The 21000-nt window shown below is 38.2% G+C and overlaps 1 protein-coding gene across 1 annotated transcript in view; it reads right to left on the bottom strand.

Moving 5' to 3' along the window:
- LOC133464094 (protocadherin-15-like) overlaps positions 1-21000 on the bottom strand; it is a 215822-nt gene that overhangs the window by 170629 nt on the left and 24193 nt on the right. The window contains exons 2-3 of the mRNA XM_061746074.1: positions 18599-18717; positions 1521-1535 (exon numbers count right to left, since the gene is read on the bottom strand). Coding sequence (XP_061602058.1) covers positions 1521-1535; positions 18599-18689 — 106 coding nt within the window. The 5' untranslated portion in view covers positions 18690-18717. The remainder of the gene's footprint in view (positions 1-1520; positions 1536-18598; positions 18718-21000) is intronic.

Raw genomic sequence — 21000 nt, 5'->3', positions numbered from 1 at the left:
ATAATGAATGTGTGCAACTCTAAAATTGTTTCCAAATGCATTCAGTTGTATCCATTTATATTAGACCACAACAGATATGTTTAAAATAATTAAAAGGGGCTTGAGGAAGTAGTGTGGGTGCCAGGTGTAACCGTAACCATAGTGTTAAAAGTTTAAAGTGTTACTGCACTAGAGTGGACACAGCCTGTTGGAAAACCATGAAAGGACATCAAACACAAGAAAGAGGCCTCAGGTTTCCACTATCCGACACTTACAATGCAGCCTCGACTCTTCTAACCTTGTGCGTTAACAACCAGTCATACCATGATCCATGTGAAAAACATTTCTTAAGCTGTTCGGGTAAACAAACTGCAGTTGACGAACGTCTCAGGACCCACAGGAGAGATCGGTGGGTCAGTTATTTACATGATTTGAACAACTTATAATAATGAAAAGCCGGAGAACCATTTCTAAGGCTGATTCTCCTCACCAGTCAGCAGGAGCTGAACAAAAGGCTTTCAGATGAGAGGTGAAATGTATTCAAGGACAAAGTCACATTAGGTTTCCCATGACTCGAAGACTTAGAATCTAGACGGACACATAACAGATTAAATCTTTCTGCAGAAATTTTAGACCAAATTTTAGTTTATAAATCTGTTTTTTTGGGGGTGTTTTTGCAAAGTTTCCTGAAACTTGGAGGGAAACTGGAGGAAGAAAAGAGAAAAAAAAAACTCTGAATTTCATGAGGAAAAGATTACTTTCTTGTTAAATTTGCAAAGTACTTTGCATTGGAATTGGCTGTGAGTTTGCTTTTTGAGTACATTTTACATTGATTAAGTGACAGTTTGAGGTTAGAAAAGGAAGTTGGAAATTGCCTGACCAGTCAATTTGACTCCATGTAACTAAAACTTGCTTTGCCTGAACCAGTTGCAGAAATGAAACGCTGGTTTAGGAATGCATCTCAATTAAAATGTTGTAATACGTCTGTTATTTTACTTGAATGGAATATTTAATTGAAAACTAACCAATTCTCCAGATATTGCCCACAGCAATTAAAAAAAAAAAAGAAAAAAATACTCCTAGTAAATATTTCACTGGTCTGAAGAAATAAACCTCAAAATGCTGTAAGAGCAGCTCTCTCATTTTACAGCAAGAATCAATGACTGCTGCGGCAAAAACATCAACACGAATGCACTGCGTGATTCTGACACCAGACAAATCGGGTGATGAACGCATGAGGCAGCATTATGAGCAGGGCAGAGGTGAGAGCAGCTTCATAGATGGAGGTCACGGCAGCTAGATGGTAGGAACACATGGGACACAGGTAATGACAGCTTGACAGACAGCACCAGATGGGGTAGCGGGAGGGGGTGGAGAGGAGGAGGCAGGAGAAAGAGAAGATTCTGCGAGGCAACGCGCCATGCAGCTGATATGAGGAAAGTTTGGGATCAAACGTCTTGAGGGAGTCAAGGAAATGGGGAAATACAAAAAAAGGTAATAAAACGTAAGGAAGAACAGACAACAGATGTTTGCCCTCTTACCCTCATACTGCCAGTCTGAAGGAGTCAGGAGTTAGTGTAGCCAGAGAGAAGCGGAGCATAAGCATGGGAGGGTTGGAGAAAAGAAGTAAGAAACCGTTAGGGGACAGCTCAGGGAAAAAAAATTAGAAAGACTAAGTATTAGAAATAGAAGAAAAGGCAGAGAAAGAAAAGCGATTTTAGGGTGGATATACTGCCGAGGCTTTTAAAAGAGAAATGGTGGGTGTTAGTGAACCGAACAGGTTTCAGAGATACTTTCTGCAGATTTCTTCTCACTGCCACAGCTGCTTACTGACATTAGACAGCAAGAGAACCATTGTGGTGAATTACTTATATGACTTGAGCGAAAAAAAGAGTGGTAAAATTGAAGGAGGGGGGAAAAAGTGTGACAGAGAAGCAGTACATAGCACTTATACACAAAAGCCTGCCCCCTCCCTTTTTCAAGTCCTCTCCCTCTGTTTTCTAAGACAGCATTTGAAGCAGCTTGCTGGCAGGTGGTGTCATCTTACGTTGCATGTCATCAGATATGGGCAGAAGGACAGCACATCAGCAGTCACTGCTCTTGTGTTTCACACCCACCTTCTGTCACATACTTTAGTTGTGCAGCTACGCACCTGTTACCAGGTGCAAGACAGTGGATAGGGTTCTTGTTAAATATGCATGCCCATGAGTCTATTCTCTACTGTGGCATTTAAAAAGAGACTATTGATTAGTTAAAAACTTGAATGTGTTATTGCTTCATTTACAGTCCTTAGCAATTAAAAATGTACAACTTAATTACTGATGCAAATAATTACTAACATTGTCTAAGTTCTTTTTTTTCTTTTAATATAAACAAGAGGCACACCCTGCACATGTTGTGTTATAATTGTATGCAGCACTAAAACGTACAAACCACGCAGTCTGTCCCTCTGAAAATCCATGTTCAAGAGATAACGTCTTAAAAGGCGTAAACAACCATTCCTAACCTAAGGTCCTTTTAAACAACTTGTGAGACAAATTCTTAGATGTATTTTCTGTTAATTATGAGATTTCCATGAGTGTGAAAAACCTGTGCATGTCTCCAGAGGAAACAGAGACTCCTTTAATAGCAACAGGGTGCACAGAGCAAGTGGGTCACACCTTGCAATCTGAGTCATAAACAACAAGCAACATGAAAATAAGTATGCAAGTCTGCTCTGAGAAAACAGACTCTTTTTGAAGTAGAACTGTGTGCGTGTGTGTATGAAAGTTACTAGTGCTCATTTTGAGGAGCTTTTCAAGGCATCACAGGCGATATATTTTGTTAGCTTTACACAAGCGTGTTCATCCAGGAATGTGTGAGTGTTTCTGGATGTGTATACAGGGGTCTAATTGCACAGATGTGCATGTGAGTGCGGGATGCTAGTTGTGGTGTAGGGGGATCGAGATCTGAAGAAAGATCAGAAGAGTGCAGTTGCAAGACAAGAGGACGAACCAAGCAGAGATTAATAATAGCACCTCCATTTGAAGCAACAACAGGGCTATCCTATGATCAGAGCATGAACATATGTCGCAAATGCACACAAACCCAGCACCCACAGCAATGTGCCCCTCTGCCTCACAATTATGTTGTCTACAAGTTTGAAATGGTCCAAATTTCTTGCCACATTGGCACCTTTAAAACAGCAGTTTTATGTCTTTGTTTTCATATAAGAATGCATCAAAACTTCCTGTGTATCTGCTCTTGAATGTTTTTAAATAATAATACAGGATCAGATCTGAAAACCACATCACATAATGAATAACATTTGAAGTCAACAAGAGTGAGCAAAAAACTACTTTTGCATTCGCCCTAAAACACAAGACTTGTCTAAGTTTTGTCGTTGAAAGTGGCTACATTCTTGATTTGAGATATTTGCAGATGTCAAGAATGGAACAGCTTGAAAAAATTTGAAGTAGGAGTTTGGTTTATGAGATGAACGAGAGGCTTTTTGAAATATGAATATTGTAAGAAGTAGCCACAATTTGCTAAGAGTACAAAAAAAAAACAAGATTAGAAAAAGTTGTGAATATTTTACAAGTTATGTCCCATCTCATGAACATATCTGATGCACTTTAAAAATTGAAAGTTGTTGAAAACAACACATAACTGAATAGTGGGAACTTTGATATACACTTGATCAAACAGTTCTGCAGGAGAGGTACGCAGCAGCACGGTGCCTGCACCTACTGAGCTCTGCAGATTTTCAAGGCTTCTCAGCGGGGCTTAAATCTTTAACAATAATCTGATTTGAGAATAAACAGCATATGACAGCATATAAACAGTTCCAATTAGCCTTTATTTTATTTCTTTATTTATACACACACACACACACACACACACACATACATACACATGTATATATATATATATATATATATATATATATATATATATATATATATATATATATATAAATAAATAAATAAATAAATGTACATTTTTGTGACATCAGTTGTTCAACACAGCAAGTCATTTATGAGGTTTTCAAAGAAGGTTATGTTCTTGTTTATCTTGGAAATGTGCAAATTTTCAGAAAACAGCACAGCTGACTGAAACTTGAATACTGATTATGAAGGTGACCAATCAGGGCTGGGCTGGTTTAGGTCTAAGCTAAACCATTTTGAATCATTTGAAATGTAGTAAGAATAAATAAAAACGTCATTCCCAGCTAATCGTTCACATATCTGTGACATCTGTATTTACCACGTCTTTACACTAGTTGGAAGGCATCTGGTGAATGTTCGCAAAGTGGTTAAAGAACAACATGAGGCTTAAACTACAAAGTCAAATCAATACAGCCACATTGATTTCACTGTAATGTTTACACTTTATATTTGCATTTTTGTACTATGGGGCATGAATCCAAAACCAATATATAGACTGGATTTGTTTGAGAAATACCACACTACATGAATGTTGTATCGCTAAATTCCTCCAGACAGGCTATGTGGAGCAAAGGTAGAATATGCAGTGTTGCATTAATAATTAATAAATAGTCCATAATTAATGCAAAAAAATTCCATGACAATGTTATGGGAATCTGTTCTTTGAGCAGTTTTCTTTTCTGAAAAAGTACATTATTAAAAGTATATCTATGAAACATTTGGACATTGTGTGTAGAAGTACGACACATTTGGGTTTGGTTCTGTATGCTTTGAACAGATACTTTTTTATTCACCTCTAATGATGGTGCACTGTTGGGCTGCCCTTGTTTTGGTCTTGTCTTTTATGATTCTGCTGTGGCTCTTTTCCCGGGTACAGGTGGCAAATTATTTGTAAATCAAATGACAAAATAATGGTTTCATTGACTTTGTTCCAAATTAAAGATTATAAATACATCTGATCATTAATTTTATTTTACTTTTTCATATACATACACTAGGTGTTTTAAAGTCAAGGCTTTAAAAAGAGGGCAATTATTATGAAGAAAATTAGTAGCATTCAGTCACTGATTTAGTAATCAAGGCACAGTACACTCCAGAGACCAAATTCCCAAAACAATCAAAACCTTCCGTTTCTGACCTTGAGGTAATTTACACAAACTAAAGAGATAATCTCCCTAATCAACCAAGCAATGGTGCCTTGAAGCTGTAAAAGTTAAATTATGAAATGATTACTCCTTAAGTGGATAAGAAATCTAGTGGAAAAAGTATTTCAAGTAACCCTCAATCAATTTAAAAAAGCTTGAGGTTGTAAAAACCAATACTTTTCCCTGATGAGCTATAATGTTTAATAAAAAGTGTAAAGAACTTATCAAAAACAATCACAATGTACGCCAATCAACCACATCTAGACCACCTGACTTACAATCTGTATGTCCCCTGTGTGTTGCCAAGATGGATGTGATTAGTACATTACAAAGGTGGTTTAATCGACCCAAGCTTTCTCAGAGAGCTGGTTAGAAAAAACATGAAAGAATGTGTCCATAAATAAATAAATAAATAAATAAACAGATAAATGCCAAAAGCCGCATAGTAGCAGCAAATAAATCTGAGACTTTTTGCCAGCTACCAAAAACTAAACTTCTCAATTTTTTTTTAAATATATTATGATGGACATAGACTCTAGAAATCCACAATACTGGTTTTATTGGACCTCATATCAGTTTGATAAATTTGACCACAGCATCTTGTTAAACAGAAAGGAGGAATTGTTAGGGATAACAGGAGCTGTTCTCAAATGGTTCTCATCGTATCTTTTTTTTTTTTGAGTTTACATAAATCATTTTACATAAGAGGTCTATCATATGGGGTTCCCTATAAAGTTTTTTCATGGGTCCTAATCTGTTAAAACTACCGTATACGGTATAGAGTATGCTGCCTTTAGCAGGGTTTTTCATATTTTTAAAAACAGATCAAAAAAAATATTATTTTCAAACTGTTTGTGAGACGAGTTGCAACAAGATTTATGGTGCTGACAGTAATAAATAATTACCATTTCTTATTAATTAGCTATCTCATTAATCAAGCTAACATTGGAGAATGTTTAAATTGCACCATTTAAAAAATATAAATACAGTTTAAAACACTTTGTATTAACTTCTGTTTCACAACTATCACCTAGTAGACATTAAGTAGTCCAACACAGTTGTTGGAACATGTATTAACATTTATTATTTCTTAAAGGAGCTGTATGTAAGAGCAATAATAAAACGAATCATAAAATGACCCCGATATGTCAACAGACATTTAAAAATCATGTTCATTTCAAATACTTATGTCACTGACAACAGCACTCAAGCCAGGATATTCCAGTTTAAAAAGAGGAGTTGCAGCCCTCAACTGATGTTTATGTTGTCATTTTTTTTGTTTTGGCCTGAAGCTCCACCCTCCACCTATCTCCCAATCACCAAGTCAGTATTGTTTCTGAAGCTCCACCCTCCACCTATCTCCCAATCACCAAGTCAGTATTGTTTCGGCATCCGGGTTGCCAGCTCGGCTCTAATTATCGCAGCCCTGGCAGCCTACGTTCCTGCTGCATTCTGCAGCCTACCTGGCAACCTCTGGTCGGGGGGAGGAGGGGGAGGGTACACGCCGATCAACAATATTTTGAAAGTGACTGCAGTACCAGTTTTGGCCATTTCTTACAGACGGCTCCTTTAAGTTTCACCGTCATCATCCATGTTGTTTCCCATTAAAAAGGGAGCAGTCAAAAGTGTGCATGAAAAACTGATACCACCTTGCCCTGTGAAAACATGAATGTGAAATATTGTTCAAAAATATAATTTTTATACAGAAACTGTTCCGCAGCAAGAAAATGTTGCTTTGTCTGATGAATTAATAGATGTCGATTGCCTGTTAAACTTGAGTTTACAAGCAAACGTTAATGTTTATTTAAGTCCTGTGTCAAGCATATGATTTGTATGTTTCATGTGCCCATGTTTGACTGAAATTATATCTGTGACGATTTGTTAACAGTTTAAAAGCAATTTAGAGTGATTTTAATGACTAATATAGCTGTAAATATTTTGTTTAGTCATTGTATTTCATATGCTTAAAATCAAAAACTGTGTTTTAATTGTTTTTTTTTAGTGTTACAAGGAAAAAATGAAAAGGAAATTACAAAGAAAGCCACACCTTACACAGAAAACGTACATTCTATATTTTATAAGATTCACTGGACTTTTTTTTGCGATCCGTCGAGCCTTGCTCACCTAAACAATTATGACATAACAGAACATGGTTAATTTATCAGGAATGAAAAGTATGACACAATCAAAAGTTGCTGGAGTGCGAGTGATGATCAGAGTGAGAGAGAAGTAAAGCGATGCTTGCAATCTGAATATGAGCTTTTGTGTGAATGCTTACGATAAAAGGTACAGCATAAAGTTGAAATCAGAAGTTTACATACACTGTGCAAAAAGACAAAATCTTTTTGTCTTACTGTCTGAAGTTAAATCAGATTTAACCGCTCCTGTTTCAGTTCAGTCAGGACTACCAAAATTATTTCATTTTGCCACAAAATGCCACAATACTTTTTTCGAGGTCAAAAGTTTACATACATTTTCTTAGTAATTAGTAGCATTGCCTCTGAACTGATTGACTTGGGTCAAACGTTTTGGGTAACCTTCCACAAGCTGCAGACAGTACTGGAATTCTGGCCCATTCCTGCTGACAGAACTGGTGTAACTGAGTCAAGTTTGTCGGTCACCTTGCTCGCACACGTCTTTTAAGATATGCCCACACATTTTTGATGGGATTCAGATCAGGGCTTTGTGATGGCCATTCCAAGACATTGACTTTGTTGTCCTCAAGCCACTTTTTAACTACTTTGGCAGGATGCTTAGGGTCATTGTCCTTTTGGAAGACCCATTTGCGCCAAAGTTTTAGCTTCTTGGGGGATGTCTTGAGATGTGGCCTTAACCATTCCATGTGAAGTTCTTTCTTCATGATGCCGTTTATTTTATGAAGAGCTCCAGTTCCTGTTGGAGCATAACAGCCCCATAACATGATGCTGCCACCTCTGTGCTTCACAGTTGGTATGTTGTTCTCAGGTATCCAAGCTTCCCCCTTATTTCCTCCCAAATGTAACGTTGGTCATTATGGCCAAACAGCTCCATTTTAGTTTCATCAGACCACAGGACATGTCTCCAGAAGTTAAGGTCTTTGTCTTGGTGTCTTTTTGCAAACTGTAATCTGTGTTTTTTATGTTTCTTTAGGAGTAATGGCTTCTTTCACGCTGAGTGGCCTTTCAGCACATGTCAGTGCAGGACGTGTTTCACTGTGGATAATGACTCTTTCTTACCAGCTTTTTTCAGCATCTTCACAAGGTCTTTAGCTTTTGTTCTGGGGTTGATTCTCACATTTCGAACCAAAACACGTTCACTCTGGGACACATAACCAATCTCCTTCCTGGGTGGTGTGATGGCTCTATATTCCCATGATGTTTATATGTGCATATAATTGTTTGAACTTCAATCATCTGGAAATTGCACCCATTGATGAACCAGAATTGTTGAGCTCTACAGTTCTCTCCCTGATTTTTTCTGGCTGATTTATTTTGATCTTCCCATAATTTCAAAAAAAGAAGCAGAGTGTTTGAGGTGTGGCCTTAAAATACATCCCCAGGTGTGCCTTCAATTAACTCACATGTCAGTTAACTTACCAGGAGCTTCCAAACCCATGACATCATCATCTGGGCTTCCCCACGTTATTTAAATACATAGTAGGCCTACTTTTTGTGTATGTAAACTTTTAACCTCAAAGAAAGTACTATACAATTATCAAATAAATTCTCTCTCTCATTATTATGGCATTTAGCAAAATTAAATAATGTTGGTAATCCTGACTGACCTGAAACAGGAAAGGTTTTGTCTGATTTACGGTAACTTCAGACAGTGAGACAAAAAAATGGCATGTGTATTTTTACCTAGTGTATATAAAATTCTGGTTTCAACTGTATATTTTTTTCCCAAAAATCTCAACAGCTTCTATCTGTGTTGTGTATGATATGACACAACCAAGCTCCTTCTACCTCTCCCATATGCAGTATATGCTGTGTAAAATACTGTGCTAAACAAAACAGGGGGAAAAAACAGAAAGAAAAGGAAGACAAGACAGAAGGCAATTTCTCCAGACTCCACAGACCCAGAGGGGGTGATTAAAACAAAATTCAGGACACAACCTGTTCTGTAACTGGTTAAGTTTGCAGCATAAATCACCATGGTGATCCATCCAGGTTAAAAGAGAGTAACCTTCCTGTCACTGGAAATCCTGACTTTCAACCTGAAAACCCAAGCAAACTCACTTATCCTGCTTGGTAGTAAACCCCTCAGGCTTGTTGTGACTCACTCCATGAATCCTTGATTAGTACACCGAAACCACTGATCAGCTATCCACTGCAGAATAGATGATCTGTCCTGGTCCTTTAGAGATGGGATCTTTTTGTTTGGATACGAGTTAAAAATTTGTCTAATTGTTTGTAGAACTCCCAGCCCTTTTAAAAGCCGTTTTATAATGCATTATGATATCAGTTCCAATAAAAGGTAACAATAGATTATTAAATCACTACTGAAAATATTTGACACATTAATTCATGTTTAAGTCTGGAAACAGCATTGATGCATCTTTTTTTTTGTTTTTTTTCTAATTTTTTTATCCACGATTTTTTCCCAGCAGTTGCTTTTCAGATGAGGCTTTCAGGGAACCTCTAAAAGTAATCCATGTATTTATAACGGCAGCATATCAACTGCTACACTGTTGGAAGGCCATGATGAGATGAATTCTCACTGCCATTTAGTAACACTGTTACAATCTGGAAGGCCTTTAAAAGAAATTCACCAACTTTTATAACAAACATGTAGAATATCAAACTAAAACGCCATGAAATACACTCACTCTCCCTTGATATAGGCAGTCATTAAAACTGCAACTAATGTAGCACAGAAGTGACATAAAAAAGAAAGAAGGAAAGATGAAGATAATCCACAAAGGGCAAAATCACCAAAGATGAATTTAAGAATTCATTTATTTTTCTCTAGATAGATGGCAAACTGCCAACTTAACATGTCGTTCCTTTCATTGTAAAACATCTCATAGCTTATGTCCATATGTAGTCATAAGGGATTCCACCCTCTCACATAAAATCAGGCCCTAGCGATAATAACATGTCAGAGCCTATGTAAAGTTACTCTGGCAACAAGGAGAAGATTTTGAGAGGAGAATTCCTCTTCTGTTTCAACCACAGCACCATGGTCCAACTGAGGGAATACTGTCAGGAATGCCGGTGGTCCCCAGTTTGATCAGGATACATTAAAAATGTAAAAGTTGCAGATGAGAATTATGACAAAACCCTGGGATGGCAGATAGCCACAGAGTAGAGTGGAAACCAGTTTGATTAATTTAGTTTATTTTGCCTGGATCCATTTCTAGTGGGGTAGATGTGTTTTGGGGGAGGTCCAGTAGTGCCTGGCAAATGACCGCTGTCCAGGGACACATTTTGCCAGATAATGACTGTTTATGGGCAGGCAGCAGGTCAAAACAGATGAGCAGTCTGTGTTATAGTCGGCAGAGCAAAAGCTAGCGGTCTGCAGGGGCAGGTTGTAGGCACTGAGCATTACCACTCAGATTATACTAAAATAATTTTGTTATTCTTCTCTTGGTATGAATTATGCTGTTATTTTTTAACAATGATGTCATCGTGAGTGCAATAATGAAGTAAGGGCAGATTGAAAGGAAATGCAAAAATGAAGCATCAACAGTTCACACCTGCCATGTGATTACTGTAAGTTCCTATCTCTAGTACAAAGTCTTATACCTCACTGGTATGTTTCATTTGCATAGAAGGCTCTGATTTCAATCCAGTTTTCACTGAATAAACACTTGAGAAGTGCAAAAAGACATCAGGGATTAAAAACTAGCTTGCTTTTACTATTGGAGCCCCAGGTTTCACTAGCAATGCTTTTGGAATATGTTAATTTATGTTAATGTATGATCAGATAAAGTTAAAGCCTTCAACACAAGAAGACAACTGAATATTGCAAGGGCCCCTATTCACTACAACAAAATAAAAAGGTTCAAGAGGTGGTGGTAACAAACCGTGTATATTTGGGTGGTATTGTGCCACAGGAATTTGTTTTATTCCAAAACATGTATGGAAAAAGTTAAAAAACTCAAATTTGAATGTCATTACTTATGTGGGACAGGACTTGAATTTAAACACAATACTGTGATAAATACACAGCTATTGATTTATTGAAAAAGTCACATGATAAATAAAAATGTCCATCAGCATCTGTGTTTTTACTGAAAGCGCAACAATTTTAATGTGGATGACACTTTAAAAAATATATTATTTTGTTGAATCTGTTCTTACTTTTGCAGTATCTGGGGGGAATCAGACTAACCACCTTTAAAATACAAAAACAGCTTGAAGATCCCGAAGTATGTGGCAACATTGCAGGTGCAACATTAAGTGATGTCAATGGCCTGCATGAGGCCAGAACTTTGAAAAAAAAGCTTCTGTTGTTATAGATGGATCTGTTTGTTCCTTAAAGAGTTTGTGCTGCTTCCTTCTGGCCACGGATATAGTGTGCCGAGGTACCAGACAAAAGACTGAAGAACTTATTTGTCCCTGCTGCCATCGGCCTGCTTTAAACTAACTTTTTGTTTTAAATCATGTCTATTGTAGTGAGATCAAGCTTTTTCCCCCCACTGCTAGCTGTAAAACAAATTGCCCCTTGGGGATGATATAGATATTCATGCAGATTTATCAAACAATATATAATCTGGGGGGAAAAAAAATCATTCCACTTATGTTTCAGCATGAAAGTGTTTCATGGTCTTGATCATAGTAATTTAATATGTTGTACTAAACTAAACCAACATGAATAAAAGACATGTAATCTAAATATTATCATTCATCCTAAAAAGCTATAATTTACAACTGTGATTATTATTAAACTACATCTTATTATACTGAGTCTAGCAATATGCATTTTTGTTCACTATTCTTACATCTCCTTTATAGACAAGGGATTGTTGCAGCTTTGATTTGATGCCAATACTTTCCCCAAGATAATTAATATGATGCAAGATCCCAGCAGCTAACTCTGACTCTAAAGCACGTAATGGAAAACCCATTTGTGCACATCCTCTCCACATGAAGAGATCTGACAATTCACTGTTCCATAAGAGGAGAATAAAAGCAGGTAAATCAATAGAGACTGGCTGTGTTATGTTCTTCTTTTTGCACTCTCGATATGGGGGCATAGAGGATACAAACGCTGTTCTTGATTCTCTCCATTTTCCATCAAAAATCGTTAGAAGCCTTGCCCTTCTTGTGCTGGAACTGTGTTCATGCTCTCATTTTTAAATGGTCACATGTGGGGTGGAATGTGTTTAGACAAGAACTGAACAGAAAAAGGCAAGTGGGGGTGGATGACAGCTGCTGTCAATGTAAAAGTAAGGGTTAGAGATTGTACAAGTAAGTTGTCAGACAGACATAAGTGAGTGATAATTGATGTAGCATTGTGTAAATATTAGTCTAATGATGGAGGAGAGAATGGATGCTTTATTGATGTGTTTTCTCGAGCACACTCCCATCTTCTTCCACTTAAGACTGACCTCTCATTGCTCTCCTGTCTTTGTCCCTCAGTGAGGTTAACCACACGGACAGCAGTGCAAAGGTTGCAATCACACTCCAGGAGCACAGTGAGCACGTACACGCTCTCATTCCGAGCTGGCTGGTACAGACCCCAGGCAGCACAAGGTCCTGTCTCACCCAGAGTGCCCTCTGTCCATTCTTGTGCAGCCCAAAGCCTGATTACAGCCCCGTGGCAGACAGATTAAAACCCCTTCCCCCTGTCGCTCCACTGCTTCAACACTCCACAGACTTCAACGGCTGCCAGATGCAGTCTGCACATCTGGCCTCTAATCAGACAATCCCAAAAATAGACAAACAATTGTGGGTCAGGATGGAAGTGCAGATGGGAAAGGAAAGGAACGAGTGGGAATCAGCCAGAGAGATGGAAGCAGGAGGAAAAAAAGAAAGTAGCCTGATGGCAGAAGGCTCCCCATCGTTTTAACTAATCGACACCTCTCACTCAACACACACACACACACACACACACACACACACACACACACACACACACACACACACACACACACACACACACACACACACACACACACACACACACACACACACACACACACATATATACATAATTCCACAATATGGAGCAGTTTATCTATAAACATGCAACATAAATTGATATTTTATTTGAACAGTATCCACTGCGTACTGTGGCATAATCCTTATTACTTTATCATTTCATTTTAATTCATAAATTCACTTTCATTCCTGTATGTATTGTTTGCTTCCCATTGTTCCATTGTCTATTTATATTAACACTCTATTCTATTTTGACAATGCAATGTTTACTGTAATGAAATCATTTGTTTAATATTCCCATGCATTTACTAAGTATATCCCTTTCTCTTTTCCTCCCATATTTATTCCCCCAAGCATATGTATCTCTCAGTCTCCTTTTTACATCTATGTCTGCATTTCTGCTTCATTATCCAAATGAGGACGACTGTATTTCAAAGTGTGTCCTGGGAGGCCTATTTCACAACATGGCATCAGAAACCAGAAGTAAGGAAGGTTCTATTTTAGGTAGTGCCACAAACTTCACTGGCAGACAGAACAATGGCAAAAAGACAGAATGCAGCTGGGTTTGAAGTGTTCTTTTTCTTTAAAGCTGCAATACAGAACTTCCCAAAAATCTAGTAACCGGCTAAAGAATCTGAACGCATATAACGTCCATGCCCCTCCCAACACCCCCGCTGAGCTCCAGAACTGTCTCCCTCCCCCTCATCCTTGCTGTTGAGGAGTCGGCCGTGCTTGCCAGAGCACGTGCACATGAGCTGTAGTGCACGAGTACAACTCATTTAAATGGTAAATGGCTTACACTTGTACAGTACAGCGCTTTCTAGCTGTACGTTACCACAGAAACCTGATGCATCACAGAACAGGTACCTGAGAATAAATCAATAATATGCAAAATTGAGGTGAATAAGTTGGGTTTTTTTTTAAGTGTTTATGAATTAATGCTTACTTAAAGGAGCTTGAGGCTCCTTTTAAGAAATGAGACTCTCTAGCGCCACCCTTTCGCCACGACAGCCGTCGGGGGTACTGCAGCCAACAGGGAAGCCGGCACGGGAGAACGGGGAGAACGTGCATGCAGCGTCATGTGACGTCACATCCATTTTGCAGCACACAGCCTGTTCAAAGCAATGGAGAGATACATTAGAGGGCTCATTCGTTTTGGTTTGGAACGCTTCATCTGACATTATTACTAGAAAACTTAAAACGTATACTAATTTTTTTCATAAATCCTGCCTCAATCCTGCCTCATGCTCCTTTAATAAGTTGCTAAGCAAATGAGTTGTGGAATGAACACAAAGTAAAATAAATGCATTTACAGTAAAAGTTAAAATATAAAAATAACTCATATTTCATATACACTCCATCTTGTTTAATAATAATTAATCATAATTTACTGGATTTTCAGTCATACATACATACTGACTTCTGAGTTTGTGATGGAATGATTTGGAGGTACGGACAGAAAGCACCTGTCGGCTGTGCTTTAGGCTGGACTCTAACCTGCTATTAAGCTTCGTCAGACTGCTGCAGGGAATTCAAATAAAGACGCGCAGACATGCATGAGGTACAGTAAAAGGTTTATGCTCAAAATGTTGTTTCTGTTGTCACAGACAATTGAGCCTGCAGAATGGTAGAGTGGGTCAGATGCTGCGGGATATGAGGAAGGTATAAAAATCTAAAAATTAGGGGGGGGGGGCATTTAAGGATGAAACTGAAGGACAGCATAATGGATGGGAAATGGCAATGGAAATAGAAGAGTATATATATATATATATATATATATATATATATATATATATATATATATATATATATAATATAGATAGATAGAGAGAGAGAGAGAGAGAGAGAGAGAGAGAGAGAGAGAGAGAGAGAGAGAGAGAGAGAGAGAGAGAGAGAGAGATTATTATTTTTCCTCTCTCTTTTACACCATTATACTAATCAGTGCAATCAGTACTCACAAAGTAAGAAAAATAAGAATACCTAATATGTTCTCTCACTAAAGATTTGAAATCATGTAATATCCACTTCAAATGTAAAACTATCCTTAAAGCTCAATACCACCCAAATAAGAGCTATTTTAATTTTGTTATCAGAACATACAAACTGCAGAGTCGAAAATCGAAGGACGCCTAGAGATGAGCAAAGAAGGGAGATTTATGAGTGAAAGGATGACAGATGCGGTGCTGGGGAAGGTGAAAATCCCTGCTAAAAATCAAATCATCCCTAGCTGATACTTGCTGGCAAACAAGGCAACAAGCACCACATCCATTCTCAGATATATTCCGTCTCACCCACTAGTCCAACTATGACATAGTGGGTCATTTGCTGGCACACTCTGATCCAATCAGATTTCATTTGCAGCTTTTATAATTACTTCTTTTTGCACCCAGTCAAATTGCAGGCACCAGCCGTAGCCGTAATCGGCTGGAAAATAAAAACAAAAAAACATTCACATCAAGGTCATATGGCAATGTCAGATATAAACAAAAATGCAGAGATGCACCTGGCGTGAAAGGATGTGATCATATTTTTACAGAAAAGCAGTAACTGGAGCCATTTGCAGTGCGCTCATTATTTTCCATTAGCTATGAGGTCTCAGTTTGGCGCAGTCTCTGATCAAACACCATCGCCTACAATATTTGCGCTTCTGTGTGTTTACTAACAACAGTCTATAGAAAGCAGCACCGACATAGTCATTCTGGTGAAAGAATGAAATGCACATCTCGTCGCCTTATAGAACATCATAACAGCATGGACGAAGTTTAGTGGTTGAATAAGCTGCGATCTGTACGTCATCTTATATCTAGGGTATGTTTAAACATACAACAACCATTCAACAGCTCCTCAAGAAAAATTGTGTGTGTGTGATTATTCAATATGTGTGTGTTTATTTATTTGTAAGTGTGCATGTGAGTGAAATCGAAAATATTTGTTTTGATAGGTTCACGTTTAAAGTGTTCTTGAATTCTTGCCTTCCTGTTGACAAAAACAGATGAAAAATGAACTTTTTTAAAGGAATTATGAAGCTGAAATTGCACTGCTGGATTGACCCACTATTTCTTCTATTTTTTAAGTTCCCACGTTATATTATTTTGAAGTACTTTTGAAGTACTGCAGTTAACTAGTTTGACATAGACTGCAACTCAATAAAAAGAAACAAAGTTTTATAGGCCTAGCAACCATTTTTCTCAATTATTATTCTACCTTTCAATGCCGTGTTTGGCTATTTCAACCCATCTCCGACAACCCAATTTTTTCTTAACTGATCAAACCATCAGTCAGCGAGAGAGCTCTTAATCATACCTCCTTCACATGTACAAACCAGTATCATTTGTGGAACTGGTGTCAGTATCACTGTGGAACTAGTTGGCAAGATCTGATAGAGGCAGACATGTCAGATGTTACATCTGGAGCAGAAAAAGACAATGGCCAACCTCTGCAACAGCTACTGTTGCAGGATCCTTTGAGTGTATGAGTTCATGGATAAATTACCTGTTAATAGCTGTGACTGGATGAGTCCATCTTTGATTTACAAAGATGAAAACACCCCAGTATATGGCGCACATGTGGTGTGTGTGCAGCAACACCATCTAAGGTGGAGAACTGTGCAGCAAGGAAGCAGGTAACAGCGAGCCACAACCTCACATCAACTAAATCAGAGAGCCCACCTGGGGTCCACATGCAGCTGTTCTTTGCTTGGAGTCCAATCAGCCGGCTCAAGTCTCGATCACAACAAAGTTTTGACAATAAATAATCTAAAACCTAATTATGAGTGTTCTAAAAGATTTGTGTCCATCGTGTCCCACTTAAAATGCAACTAGAAGACATAAAAGATTATGACGCTGTTGTTCCAAGTAAAGAAAAATAATGTAACATGGGACATTCAATGTATTTATTTTACAAAGGCAGAAAAATCTTACCATGACACATTATTAATATTGTCCTCAAAAAATAGGCCAGAAACTGAATCATGTCTTTTTTATTTGACTTTTAAAAAAAAGATATGCAGAAAACATATTCTAGACTACAAGAACATCTCTTTCATCAAAAAAACAAGATATAAATATAATTTCTAGGTTACCTTTGCGTAAAGCCTGAAAGAAATACAGTATATCTGTACAGCTTTACAATACTCAGAAACTATTAGCAGTGATAGCATATTCAGTAATTGTCACCTTGTGTATATCAGGATTGTTGTGCATGGCAACAGTTTTCCTAGAAGCGAGTTTTCATCCTAAGACTACCGCACTATGAGTAAAGATTATGAGGAGAGGGCAGACAAATACCAAGACAGAAGAAACAGAGCATGTTTGCTCAAGGAAACACAAGTTCCCTAAGTAGGGATTTTTTTACCTTAATGTCAGTGAACCTGAATCACACCTAAATTATGTCTGTGCAGAATAACAAAATATATCTCAAAATGTAAAAGAAAAATACCCTTAAACCCTATTTCTCTAATGATGTTCTTGACTTCAACGGCTCTTTTGTTTTGTTTCCGTTGTTTCCTCATTCTGCACAACAATACAGAAATATTAATGCCCTCAGAATTGAAGTGTCAGACTTCAACCTAAAAACTAGAGATGCAGCATTCAGTCAGCCCTTTCCGTGATGGGGAGGGCTTGTTTATAAAAACCTGCCAATATGACGTCGCCAACATGTCTGAACACTGTTAATTTTCTAAACATAAAAGTAAATCAGAATCAGCAAGTCATTCATAAAAGGAAAGAAATTCCTTCAACAACTAAAACAAGTAATTTTTGTACTGTTTAAGACTAATGGGTTGCCATAGAGACACAGACCAAACCCCCAAAATTTATATCATGATAAGTTAAATTGCATACAGACAGAGAAAACTTATTTTATCTATAAATGCTTTTACATTTAAATAGCTACCGAGGAATCTGGGGAAACATGAAAGGGATGAAAGAAAAAAAAGACAGAAATGGGGTTGAGAAAAAGGGAATTTGTTTCCCTTTGCTAGAATTTGTGAGTACAACATCTGAAAGTTGACCTGAATTGCAACATTGCCACTCAGGCAGGAGAACGTCTCGAAGAGTGCAGCATTTTGTCAAAACTCATCTCGAGTCAGTTTTAACTGTCAGACAGTTGTGGCTATAAATGCTGAGATTCTGCAGTCTAATGCGGAAGCCTAAAAACTACAAGGGAAGTGGGAAAGTTCCTTTTGTTAAAAAAGTTGATTTTTTTTTGCTCCAGGGCAACTTAAGATTTTGTAATAAAGATTTTGTAAAATTGTTCAGGGGTTCAAAGCTTCAATTTAACTCATAATTAATCAAAAACAACAGTATGATGCTGTGATAAAAAGATTGTTCCAGGCTTTTTCTATTGAAAAGAAATATTGTCTCACCCACAATTTGCTTTCCCTCTAAAATGTGCTGTATGAAGAAAAGGGGAAGCCGGAGGGTGATCCAGTCGATCACCCTCAGTCTCGGGATGCTCATACCTTCTGTGTCTTGGCCCCAGCTGTGGGTAAGTAAAGAGAGGATTGCCATTCCTGTCCCAAGCCATCTGACAAGCCACCACCCCCGTCGCATCTTCTGTCAAGCCTTACTGCCTGCCCACCTGGAAAAAAATAAGTAAAATATAAAAAAAGAGAAGAGAGAGCACACTATTTATGTCAACAAGCCCTCAAAGATGCTTGCATGCACAGCTGTGACCGGTTAAGACCAATAAAAAAGCTCAGGCAAACATGAATACCTACAAAAATGACTGGTTCTCTATTTTTGTGGAACAAATTAATACCGGCATTCAATATTAATCACATTTATATTAAGAATGCTCTGATTGGTCTGCCAGTGACCAGATCGGTGCCCTGCAGCTAAGGCACTGGGATCATTTATCACCTTTTTTCCCCCCCTCTCTAGTTAAGTAAACACATTGTAGCGGATATGCATGGGCTTGGTGTTGAGTTGCGTGCACCTACGTGGTGACATGCACTGATCGGGTCACATAGAGAAGACATGGCCCTTGTGACAAGCCTTGCTACGCTTGTTGGATCTACTGCTGTTCAGTGTAGGCTGAAAGTTCATTGGGAATTTGTGTTGGGGCTCTGCGCGTGTTCAGCGAACTATGAGAAATTGCTGTTGCTAGTGAAGTTGCTTTGTTAGATGCATATGTTCTTCATTTTGAGTGCTTGAAATGAGTGGATCATTGAAAAACCTCAACAGGACAAAAGATCAATCGCTCTCACAGAGAAAGCTCTTGCGAATAAAATTGAAACCATTCACACAGAGCAAAAAAAAGGCATGTAAAGAAAATGAAAAGTGTAATTGCTTCTCTAAAAGAGCTAATGACAGATGATAAAAACTATACTCAGGTCAAATCAAAGCTTGACAAATTAACACATCTATTTATGAGTCTAGTGCATTACATGAATCGCTGCTACCTTTAATTCCACTTGATGAAAAGGATAAGCAAAATACATGGTTTTTCCAGCATCACTAAGTATAACAAAGGTTTCATTGAAGATGTGAGAATATGTCTTTCTGAAGCTGATAAACTTTCAGGCAGGCCATTTTTTAAGCATGGTGCCATCCCAGGGAACCCCATTAGGACCAGATATGGAGTTTCAAGACCACATTGAAAAGGAACCTCAATTGTCTCTTGATCTTCAGCGTGATGTTCACGATGACGTGCTTCCATCTGATAGTGTATCAAATCAAGGCAGTCGGTCAAGCTCAAAAGTATCATCAACCTTATCTGCACGTCTCAGGGCAGAAATGGCTGCCCTGCTCACACGTCAATATATGCTCAGAGACAAACATGCTCTTGAGGAACAAGAGGAGCAATTGAGGAGAAAAAGAGATTGACGTTAGCTTGAAGCAGAATTAGGTGCAATTGTTGCAAAGATGAATGTGGATCTACTGTGCGGAGTAATGCTTCACAGAAATCGAATGGGATGGAATCATATTTTGAGATAAAAAGAAAAACTCTTGAAATCCTTCATGCTGATGTAGAGACTTTTGTTCTACCACCACTTAACATAAATACAAAGGGATATGTAATTTTTGGAAGTACAGAGCCCAAAGTAAAAACAGTGAAACAGAGTCTGAAAGGGAATAATTCTGCACCTCTCCTCACGGGGCCTTCTGATCCTTTAAGACTATACAGTTTACCACTGCAACAAGCTGCATGTCCAGCAACTAGGGGTGTGCAAACAAGGGTACCTCACGATTCGATTCGATTTCGATTATTGGAGCTTCGATTCTTCGATTATAACGATTGTCGATTCGATTCGATTATTGGTGCCACGATTCTTCGATTATTGTGATTTTTAATGCTTTTTTCCATACAAGATTGATTTTGTCTTCCAAACGCGCCCAGGTGCTAAGACCGCTGCACAGAGTGAGCCCTCTTGTCATCCAGTGTGTTTGGAGGCCGGAGATGAAGAAAACAAATATGCGTGCATATGGCCATTTATCGAGGCCGGAAAAATTATCGAGTCAATTTTCACTTATCGTGCGATTAATTGATTTATTGATTATCGTCCCAGGCCTAATGGAGATACAAAATTAATTAACTTCTACGCTAGCCCAGTCTTTGATGACAACCCTCTACGCTTTCACGTCCATGTGCGTTCGTTCAAACAGGTCATAGAAGTAAAGACTGGTAATGCTGATCACAGCCTACAAAATATTGTACAGTACACCCGGTTGGTGCCCAATGAACATGTCCAGAGCTATCAACGTCTGTCTGATGGTGCTGGTTATGTAAAAGCAAGGACTGCTGTACGAACAGTTTGGAAATGAACCCATAATTGCATCTGCTTAACTGAACAAAGTCAATTCATGGCCAACGATTAGATCAGAAGATGGAAAGGCTCTTCAGGCGTACCGTCAGTTCTTA

This window comes from Cololabis saira, chromosome 17, assembly GCF_033807715.1.
Source record: "Cololabis saira isolate AMF1-May2022 chromosome 17, fColSai1.1, whole genome shotgun sequence".
NCBI classification, from domain to species: Eukaryota; Metazoa; Chordata; class Actinopteri; order Beloniformes; family Belonidae; genus Cololabis; species Cololabis saira.
This window is presented reverse-complemented; position numbering and strand designations above follow the sequence as displayed.